The sequence below is a fragment of the Prunus persica genome, chromosome G8, assembly GCF_000346465.2.
Source record: "Prunus persica cultivar Lovell chromosome G8, Prunus_persica_NCBIv2, whole genome shotgun sequence".
Taxonomy (NCBI): Eukaryota; Viridiplantae; Streptophyta; class Magnoliopsida; order Rosales; family Rosaceae; genus Prunus; species Prunus persica.
In genome coordinates this window covers 20,021,268-20,031,590 of record NC_034016.1, presented here as the reverse complement: position 1 = coordinate 20,031,590, position 10,323 = coordinate 20,021,268, and the positions used below count along the sequence as shown (strand labels likewise).

At 35.5% G+C, this 10,323-nt stretch overlaps 2 protein-coding genes across 3 annotated transcripts; one reads left to right on the top strand and one right to left on the bottom strand.

Moving 5' to 3' along the window:
* On the top strand, positions 675 to 3,822 carry LOC18768393 (vacuolar protein sorting-associated protein 2 homolog 3). Its single transcript, XM_020569929.1, has 11 exons — positions 675 to 806; positions 961 to 1,005; positions 1,341 to 1,375; positions 1,464 to 1,514; positions 1,639 to 1,743; positions 1,832 to 1,903; positions 2,122 to 2,193; positions 2,293 to 2,373; positions 2,759 to 2,794; positions 2,895 to 2,950; positions 3,277 to 3,822. Exons 1-11 carry the CDS (start codon positions 773 to 775, stop codon positions 3,326 to 3,328), a joined length of 639 nt encoding a protein of 212 aa, XP_020425518.1. The 5' UTR covers positions 675 to 772; the 3' UTR covers positions 3,329 to 3,822.
* LOC18768069 (casein kinase 1-like protein 7) lies at positions 4,069 to 10,306 on the bottom strand. 2 transcript variants are annotated; one of them, XM_007199771.2, is made up of 15 exons: positions 10,049 to 10,306; positions 9,169 to 9,435; positions 9,040 to 9,080; positions 8,444 to 8,513; positions 8,184 to 8,332; positions 8,005 to 8,100; positions 7,732 to 7,802; positions 7,074 to 7,135; positions 6,890 to 6,953; positions 6,664 to 6,748; positions 6,021 to 6,147; positions 5,808 to 5,881; positions 5,666 to 5,729; positions 5,263 to 5,396; positions 4,069 to 4,688 (listed from the first exon to the last, which is right to left on the bottom strand). In XM_007199771.2, exons 2-15 carry the CDS (start codon positions 9,242 to 9,244, stop codon positions 4,428 to 4,430), a joined length of 1,374 nt encoding a protein of 457 aa, XP_007199833.1. In that variant the 5' UTR covers positions 9,245 to 9,435; positions 10,049 to 10,306; the 3' UTR covers positions 4,069 to 4,427. The 2 variants fall into 2 exon arrangements, with proteins under 2 accessions (XP_007199833.1, XP_007199832.1); XM_007199770.2 differs by lacking the exon at positions 10,049 to 10,306 and having other exon boundaries at positions 5,263 to 5,393; positions 9,169 to 10,001.

Sequence of the window (10,323 nt, the reverse complement as noted above, 5' to 3'; positions counted from 1 at the left end):
ATGAACATCGTGAAATACGTGATTGAAGAAGTTAATAGTGGAGTTATGATCTTTCCAACTATACTTGAGATTTTCTATACTACGCATTGGATAGATATAGATAATAATAATTTGTATTCATTGTATCGTGATTGCAATGGCGGTTTAGTAAGTAATTGATATCTCTTGTGCATATATAGAATGATAGGTACAATAGGAAAAACCTAATTACAATGGTTCTTATCCTCAAATAGAATTCGGTTCATGACAATTTTAATATGACATTATTTTTTTCAAATATACAAGGAAGGTTAGCTACTAACGGAAAGAGAGACGTCTTCTTGAAACACTTTTCAACAAATTTCTTTCAAATATATGATCAAATCTTTGTTATGAGTCCACTAACTGAAATGATTAGTAAAGTTAGTCTATTTTCCAATCATTATCATTTGTCATAATAAGTCCCCATTTGAGTCATTACGGTTTTGTAAAATAACAAAAAGATCCCAATATTTTTGGAAGAAAAACAATCCCAATATTTAAATAAATAAATAAAAAAGTCCCCCATCCAAATCCAGGGATATGATTGAAATTTCACAAATCATGAAGGGTCTGCTTGGATATTTACCGCCAAGTCCCTACCTATATAAATAAATAGGAAAGGACCGCAGAAATCTCCACCTTGGTTTGGTCCTCTCTGTCTCTCTGTCCCTCAAAGCTTCACAGCTTGAAGAAGATATCTCCGCGAGTCTCCGTGTGCTTTGCTTTCGTTGCGACCAATCTAACTGGTACCATGAACATCTTCAGTAAGAAACCCACCGCCAAAGGTTTGTGCTTTCTTAATCTTCCGCCTTTTTTTTTCTCTTCCCTGTGTACGATTAAACTTAAATTCAAGCGTTCTTATTTGCATACTAGATCTGAATTATGGGTATAATTTATATTTTCGTAATTTGTTTATATGGGTTTGCATTTTTATCGCAGAGGCTCTTCGGGAGAGCAAGAGAGAAATGGCTAATGCTACTAGAGGTAATATAAATATATATGTTTTTTGGTTTTCATTTCTCAATGTTTGTGATTATAATGATCATTTTCATCATTCATTTTGTGGTAACTGATTTATGACCCTCTTGGACTAATTGAGGCATTGGGCAGATATCGCACTGCTTTAATAGACATTATAGGCTGGATTAGATTTGTGATTAGATGGGTTACTGTTCAAGCTTAAATTATATCTTAATTTGTCCAGCTGACCTGTAATTTTACACCTGATGTGTATATCTTATCATGCTATGAATGGGGCATTTCCTTGATTTTAATTTTGCTCATTTGATATATTTATTTTCTTCCCCATTTTGCTTCAGGAATAGAGAAGGAAATTGGAGCATTGCAATTAGAAGTATGTCAAGAGATTCCTGTTGGTGATCCCATTTTGTTCTTGCATTTTTATCTACAGTTTCATTTAATATATTTTACTATCATGTCAGGAAAAAAAGCTTGTTGCTGAGATAAAGAGAACGGCAAAAACAGGAAATGAGGTATTTTCTGTGTTGTATTTGACTGTTTTCATCTGTCCAGGAATACTTGAGTGACCGTGGCAATTGAATCTTATCAGAAGTAGTCAATTTATATTCTCTCAGGCCTTTGTTTTGCATTCTGCAGGCTGCAACTAAAATACTAGCCAGGCAGCTAGTCAGGCTTAGGCAACAGATATCTAACTTACAAGGAAGTCGAGCTCAAATGAGAGGAATAGCAACTCATACGCAGGTGGACTGTGAAATCATCATATTCTGATTCAACTTTATATGTCGCATTTGTGAGTTGTGCTCTTAGTAAATTCTATTCCATCATGCAGGCAATGCATGCTCAGTCATCAGTTGCTGTTGGCATGAAAGGTGCTAGTAAGGCGATGGCAGCTATGAATAAGGTTTGATTGTAACAATGAAACAAATATTTCATGTAGTTTTCATACTGTAAATTAGACATTAAGATTGCATCTGATGATGAGATTTAGTTTAAGAGAAGCCCTGCCTAGTGTTGTGTTTAGTTTGAAATGTAAATAAAATCCTAGAGAATTGTTCTTTATTATATTGCTTCCTAGTAATTCAAGCTCTTTTTAGTAACTGAATTTGTGCGACATTGCAGCAAATGGCTCCTGCAAAGCAGGCACAGGTGATACGCGAATTTCAGAAGCAATCTGCACAGATGGATATGACTGTAAGATTGGTTCTATCCTTGAATTATTGGCATAGAATTATGTTAATCTCGGCTTTTGGTTACATAAGTGGATCATAATTTAGAGCTTTGAACATGCAGACTGAAATGATGTCCGACGCAATAGATGATGCCTTGGATGATGATGAGGCAGAAGAGGAAACTGACGAGCTGACAAACCAGGTAAGTCCTAATTGCATTGTATACTAATTTTTCATTTAGATGAATATATTCATAGACGATACCCAAGAACAGGAAAAGAAAGCATGCTATTCCTCCGAGATTACATTAATTCCTATTGTTACCTAGGATGTTCCGTATACCTTTCTGAACAAGTTGTTAGTTGAAGTTTGTTTGCCATCTTGTGATTATTTGGTTTATCTGGTAATGAGACAAGAAAGATTGAGAAGGGTTGTGTTAAATGATGTGGAAAGTGTTCATATGAGACTGAGAAGCAGTCTCATTCTTTATAGATGTTTCTCAGTCTCATTCTTTATAGATGTCGTTAACTATTGGTCTGGGTACCAGGAATTGACAGAATTTTTTTTGGTTAAATTGTTTTGAACAGGTGCTGGATGAAATTGGCGTTGATGTCGCCTCACAGGTTGGTATCACTGATTATGCCTTTTTGATTTTTTGTTAGCATCTACTGTACTATTCCCAGTCATTTAAACTGATGTGCTTTGTACATGATCTATTGACAGCTGTCAGCAGCTCCCAAAGGAAGAATTGCAGCGAAGAACACTGAGGGTGTTGGCAGGTACAACCTCCAATCCCTTTGTTATTGTAATAAGTTAAACTGCCTGAAGATTTTTACAGTACAACTTAAAAGTTATAGTCTTTCTGCAAAGTAATTGATGGTTTGGCATACTTTGCGTTTAAGTATCTCATGACCACATATACGCTGGCAGAACAAGAAATTTCTTGTGGAAAGAGCACCTCAAACAAATTAATGTGCCATTTGTAATATGCATTTATCATTGCAGTGGATCTTTTAAACTTCTAATGCTTTTCTTCTTTCCCCTCTTCTTTTCTGTTTTTAATTTGGTTATTTGCTATAACTAACAAACTTTCAACTTCTTACAGTTCTGGCACTGATGAACTTGAGAAAAGATTGGCAGCTCTTCGAAATCCATGAGTCAGAGATCAGAAAGCAGAGATTTTTTTTTTCTCCCCAGAGTTTGATATTAAATTCTTGCTAGGTTGCACATTGTAAATATTTTGTTGCTTATCGCAATTATCCATTTCAGCGCCACTACATACAATGAAGCTAGTACACTTGGGATGTTTTCTGATGTCGATAGATTTGAATTGCTCCTCCTTGTATCGAAAAATGCAGAGCTAATACACTTGGGATATTTGCTATCAAAGTTTATTTGAGTGGACTACTAGACTAGTCAGTTCTTGTATTGTATCTAGCGAATGTAACTTATTTTTTTTCACTTGGGATGTTTGCTGATGTCGATAGATTTGAATTGCTCCTCCTTGTATCGTAAAATGCAGAGCTAATACACTTGGGATATTTGCTATCAAAGTTTATTTGAGTGGACTACTAGACTAGTCAGTTCTTGTATTGTATCTAGCGAATGTAACTTATTTTTTTTCTTTTCAAAGCATTTTTTTTCGGGTCAAGTTTCAAAGCATCTTATTTCTTAACCAATTGGAAAAGACGTTCATTTGAAAATCACAGTTGTCTAGAATTCAGCTTAGCTAATTACTTAACTAGAATCGCTAAATTGTCCCTGCAATGAGCTCGCATCCGTGCATTTAATTTTAATTTGCCATTTACCAACACAAAGTGGAAAAGTTTGTGGATGGATTTTAGAAGACTGCAAGGGTTTGAAAATTTCCAACGGGCCAAGCTCAAGCTAGCACTAGTGAGGAAGTTCTTGAAAAGATGACCATTACAAACAACACAAACTGGTCTCAATTCAAAGTGGGTGTATAATAAAGAAATAGTAATTATTACAGCTAAGAAAAATGTATGTTTCTAATACAGTTACAATGGCCGGAAAGGAAACTCTTGGGAGAGAAAAAAGTGGGAGGAAGAAAAGCCTGGAAATGCTGTCATTAGACATGCAATAAGATCGGAAAACGCAGTGCTTAGGTGATATCCCATGTACAAAGCAAGCGAGTTTTGTCTTGGTTTTTTGTTTTTCTTTTTTCAGTACTCATCAAATAGTACGAGGATTTTTCCATTAGATGACTGGCAAATATCTATAAGGAAATACTCTCCATTACTTCCTGATTGAAAGGAGCTCAAAGCTCCGGAGAGGATCATCACGTGTGCCTCTTGCAGCTGCAGAGCGCTTGGGTTCATACCCCAAATGACCTCTCTGTGTGGTAGAAGGGCGGCTACTGCTTGAGACTAATCGGCTTGTGCGGCCATCACTGTGACTTTGATCACCAGCTGAGGAACTTGGCTTACTGTTTATAATAGCTTTTCTTGAAGTGCTGCCATATCGAGAGGAACTGCGTCCCCTTTCAGAATCATGGTGCTGAAAATACAGCAATAGCATTCCATAAGGATTTTTTCCATAAACAATTGAGAAACAATTGCACCACTTCAACTTGAATACGAGGATAAGTAAGGAGATGGCTTCAATAAACAAAGTACTAACGTTAAAAGTTTGCAACTCTTCCTTTCTTTGACTTTACCCCTAATTTCCAATTCTAGTCTTGTTTTCCCTAAGGAAATTGAGTTGAGACCCCCTACTGCAATTGCTTAGACTTAATAACTTGGCCAGGATTCAACTTTGCTTTCATTGAAATTTTATAACATAGAAAGGAGGTAACTATAAGACCATAGAAAATTGGTCAAAAGAAGTGCACTGATTATAATTATCAAAACAAAGAATAGCAACTTTTAAGTTTAGACTTGAAATTAGTAAAATTTCCAATTGGGTGCTTGAAATTCTTTTACTTGGTGACTTCTCTACACCCAATTTCAGAGAGAGAACAAATCCACAAGATTAACTTCATGTAGAACAAGCACTCACAAACTGTGCGGGCCCAAAGAAACAAGAAAATAATTAACAATACAAAATATTTTGTCAGATATCAAAACTTTACCACATCTTTGGATGAAGGTGCATCCTCAAAAGACCTGTGTTTCAAATGATCCTGACGTGGACTAGAACCTGAAGTATTTCTCCTTGAAAATGCTTCAACTGCACCTGAGAATCTTTCTCGAATCTCTTTCCCTACTGGATAAAACAATTGCATAAGGGTTTAATAATTGTGGGAAACCAAAAAGGAAAATGCTGAGAGTAAAATTGTAGTTTAAAGTTAAATAATGAGCTGAAGAAAGGCTAAAAAATTTTAAAGAGGACCAAGTTCTCAGATACTAAATAAATCTTCAAAAATAAGGGAGTAACTGGCTCCTAGCCCAAAACTTATTTATGAAATCAGCAAGGGTCAATAATCCTTATCGGCATTTAATTCAAATATATTTTTTCAAGAGAGAGAGAAACACCTGAGACTCTTTCTGTTCTTTCCATAGATGGCCCGGCACTTAAACCTGCTTTTCCATTGGCATGCTTAAAACACAGAAATGAACTAAATAAGTAATGTTCTTATGAGGTCAAAATTTGAACATAAAATTTCCAAACACTAACCCATCCTCTAGAGCTGCCACCAATCTGAGGGTACTTCAATACAGTCCAGTCAAATACATAGTCAAATTGATAACCTGCAAGTAATCATAATATTAGCATCCTAACCCCAAAGGGGAAAAAAAAAAGGTAAAACACTCAGCAAGCTTGACTTCTAACAAAACTAACAAAAGAATTAGGAATCTATAAGAAGATAACCAAATTTGTGGCCATTACCTTCTCGAATAAATAAGTCTCGGAAAAGCCTCTTCAAATAAGAATAATCTGGCTTGTCTTCAAACCGCAATGATCGGCAATAATGAAAGTAGGATACAAACTCAGATGGATGTGATCTGCACAGCACCTGTTAAACATATCTGTGGCTATATTACCCATGTTGTAACTAACAAGAATTCCCAGCACAGAATGAAGATCATTAATAGCAGCATGGTGAGTATGTGTGTGCGCGTGTGCATGAATACATATGAACAAACATGATGACATGAACTATCAGGCTAGGCTTGGTTCAAACAACCTCTATAACGTGTTCATGTCCAAACGCAAATATTGAGCCAGCCAAGCAGCTGATCAAAATCAGCGAAAGTGGGTCATCCTAGCTGAGACTTATTTTTGTTCATCGTACAAGCAATGGCAAAGGGGGAGGGACTGGGTTTGCCATCCCTAGCAATCTACATCTGCCCAATTCAAATCTCAGTCCAGTCCCGCCCAATACCAACAGACACACACATACACGTATATATAGAGTTATCTTCTACAATGATGAACACCACAGTAAAAACATAATACAACACACATCAGGTTCATTTATGCGGTACATATGCAGTTGCTAGTAGTAAGCATGCATGCAGGAAGTTGTTACCTCTATAGGAGTTGACATTTTTTTTTCACTGATTTTATCGTACTTTTGCTTTTTTGTGCCAGCTTTTAAACCTTGCCAGGGAAGGCTGATTGGAGGAAAAGAAAAAAGAAAAAACGAAAAAGGAAAGGCGTCAAAAATAGAATAAAATACAATGTTGCATACCCAACATCAGGTAGCAAATGCCCAAAAAATATGAAGAACACAACTACAAGGACTTTATTTTAACCTTCCTCTTAGGAAATACATTAGAACATAACCAAGAGATTCCAGATCATCTCTTCTGCTTTGCTCTGTACGTGCAATAAAACACAATGAGAATTAGAAATGGAGCATAGTAAGTTGGATCCGTTATTATACATTTACTATTAAAAGTTAGAAACCAACACATAACAACATATAATATCTCTCACCAATTCCAAGGTGAGTGTTAACACTTGCATATCGAGCAGTGCCTGTGAGGTTCTTGTTCTCCCTAACAAATGGAAAAAAAAAGGTAATGAACTTTCACAACAACCAAATAAAAACCAAGGCTGGCACAAAGGAATCAAACTTACAAGACTTGAAAAAAAAAAAAAAAAAAAAAAAAAAAGGTCAACAACGATTTTCTATTAACTATAGGTAAATAGAAAAACAATGGTGACAAGGTAGAATATGTATTAGAACTGTTAAAAGCTTCTTTACTTTTTTTATAATGAAAAATATATACTTTTGTTTAAAGAAATAGTTCATGCTCAGAAAATTTATTTATTTTCTTTACAACTAGGTCAAAAGGTTATAGTTTCCAGTGCATTCTTCTTCAAACAAGACATATGATAAGCCGATGCTTTCTTCTTAAAATAAGACAAAACATAAGCCAATGGTTTCTTCTTCAAACAAGACAAATCATAAGCAATTCCTAGAATCCAAATCCCTCCCCCTCCCCCCTTCTTTTCCCCAGTTGAGGCAATACCTAGGCAATAAAAAGTATATCTGTAAGTAGATTCTTGAACCACAAGACAAGTACAACTGTACACAACCCAAAAGCAAATTTATCATAAGTTGTAACTCTACAAAATAATTATAATTCACCTGTATGGTATGTGCCTATGAGTCTGAAGATCCCTATACTTCTTTGCTAGACCAAAATCAATAGCATATACCTGTGACAAGTAATGGCAGATATATTACATTTCCAGAGAAAAAAGTGATAATGGAGTGTTTCTCAATGAAAGATTTGAAATCCCACTTCTAATACCATAGGATATCCCCAATAGCATGTTTTTCAACAATAAATGTTTAAAAAAAATGCATGAATTGCTATAATTTGCTTGCACTAACCACAATTACACAAGAAAAAGATACCTGATTGGCTTTACGCCCTAGGCCCATTAAAAAGTTGTCAGGCTTTATATCACGGTGAAGAAAACCTCTTGAGTGCATGTATTCAACTCTGTTAATCTGAAAAGATGAAATTGAAGGAAAAAATTATTATCCTGGCCATTTTAGACCATATTTGGGGAAGTATAAGTACTAGTACTTACTAATTGATCTGCAAGCATCAACACTGTTTTCAATGTGAACTTCCTATTACAGTAGTTGAACAAATCTTCCAAACTTGGTCCAAGAAGATCAATAACCATGATGTTGTAGTCACCCTCAACTCCAAACCACTTGAGGTGGGGTATGCCCGCTTCATCACAAAATGACAACAGTTGATCAATTACTATATGTAAATATATCTGTTGGGAGAGAGAGAGAGAGAGAGAGAGAGAGAGAGAGAGAGAGAGAGAGAGAGAGTTACTTCCTCCTTGAAGAAGCATATACAATTTTGACTCATAGTGAAGCTGGGGATGCTTGGTCTTCCCAGGTTCCTGAAATTTGGAAAATAAACTATCCCATCAAATGCAAAATGATTGTAGACTAATGAGTTGAATGCAGACAAATTCCAATGAGGGAATATAACAAGGTTGTAATAGAATGGAAGTTCATGAGCTCGAAATGCATCCATAACCATAATAAAGAGAGATTTAAAAAAAGATATGGCTTTGTGTCTCTTTTCATTGATAATAAATGAAACGGAAGATATATAACATGAAGCTTCAGTTGTAACTCGAATAGAGTTTGTCAACTAGAAAATCTAATGTACCATTCTTACTCTTATTCACAAAGATTCAAAAGAGAGAGTATTTGATTTATTCTTTGATCTACTCTAGTGACACCAGTGTGTTCTGAACCTCTTGAACGGAAAAATGACTTGATGAAACATGAAATTAACTTCAATATCCCGTCAGGTATCACATTGAATAATATGTTAGAAAACTTAAGAACGCTTAGAAAATATTTACCCACAAACTAAACATCAGAACAGACTCTACTATTTAAACGTTAATCACATACCAGCTTAACAGCCACCTCCTCTCCAGTTTGCACATTTACACCTGACACCACGACATGAATTTCATTAGAAAAATACCTAAATAAATAAAAAACCAGAATGATTTTACAGAAGAACACTGATTACCATACCTAAATAGAGTTCCCCAAAAGAGCCACTCCCAATCTTCCTCCCCAACTTAAACTTCCCAGCAATCACATGCTCCATGATGCAACAATCTTCAATACAGCTCAACCCAAGAGCTCAAAATGGCTATTTTACAAGGATTTGTGCTAATTTCAGCCTTTATTGTGTGCATAACCCCAAACCCACCAAACAATAAACCCCCAAATCTCGAAAATTTCCCAATTGACACCTCTCCGCAGATCAAAACCTTAACTTTTCCCCAATAACTCGGCCTAAGAACCACACGATCACAATCTAAGCATTAAATTAGCATCAGACAGGATAAATACCGAATCTCAGAAAATCCAATTGGAAAAATCCGACTTTTTCTACAATAATTACAAAATCGTCAAAATTGAGGGTAACTTTTTCCGAAAATCAAGAACCCCCTTTCTCCAACTACATATCCAAAACGCCCCAAATCCGAAATCCTTGATTGCAGACAGCGAATTGAAACCTCAATTACAAGAACATTGACCTACATTGACCCTGAAGCCCTCGAATCATTCTCCAAACTTTTTTTTTTTTTTTTAAAGTAAAAGTACCAAATCAAATGAGGATCAAGGAGAGGTTTTTGTATTGGGATCGGACACAGAAAGAGACAAATCGATTTTAAAATATAGACAGAAAATAGGGAAATTGGCGGAGGAAAAGAAACTGCAGAGAGAGAGAAAATAATAAGGGGGGCAGAAGAAGGGAAATGAGTTTGGGGAGATAATTAGAGTTGTTTTTTGTTTTTGTTTTAATTTTATTGTTTTTGGAAATATTTTTTTGTAATTTAAAAAAGAAATTAGGAAATTATAAGATAAGAACAATAATAATAAAATATGAGGGGTAAAGCGCTACCTTCTCAGATTCTGAGCTGCAGCCTAACACGTTTGGGCTGTCTGTGAGTCTGTCAGGTCCGTCAGGTCAAGGCAAGCTTGGAAAAAATAAATAAATAAATAAACTTTGCTTTGGTTTCAATTTAAAAAAAAAACGTGTTCAACCCAAAAAAAGAAAAGAAAAAAACGTGCCTGGCCTTCTCTTCTTCTTCTCTATCTGTGTTGGCTGGCTCTCTCAGATTTAGTTATTTAATAGATATGTAAGGATCTTCCTGGTCCTAATTAGGGATATTCTCA

What these genes read in the sequence shown, in the direction of transcription:
- LOC18768393 (XM_020569929.1), top strand. Translation starts at nt 773, where the DNA reads ATGAACATCTTCAGTAAGAAACCCACCGCCAAAG. An exon ending in CTGCACAGATGGATATGACT is followed by an intron (nt 2,194 to 2,292) that starts GTAAGATTGGTT and finishes TTGAACATGCAG; the next exon opens with ACTGAAATGATGTCCGACGC. An exon ending in AACACTGAGGGTGTTGGCAG is followed by an intron (nt 2,951 to 3,276) that starts GTACAACCTCCA and finishes AACTTCTTACAG; the next exon opens with TTCTGGCACTGATGAACTTG.
- LOC18768069 (XM_007199771.2), bottom strand. Translation starts at nt 9,244, where the DNA reads ATGGAGCATGTGATTGCTGGGAAGTTTAAGTTGGGGAGGAAGATTGGG. An exon ending in TAGGGCGTAAAGCCAATCAG is followed by an intron (nt 7,803 to 8,004) that starts GTATCTTTTTCT and finishes TACTTGTCACAG; the next exon opens with GTATATGCTATTGATTTTGG. An exon ending in ATGTATTTCCTAAGAGGAAG is followed by an intron (nt 6,749 to 6,889) that starts GTTAAAATAAAG and finishes TCCTCCAATCAG; the next exon opens with CCTTCCCTGGCAAGGTTTAA.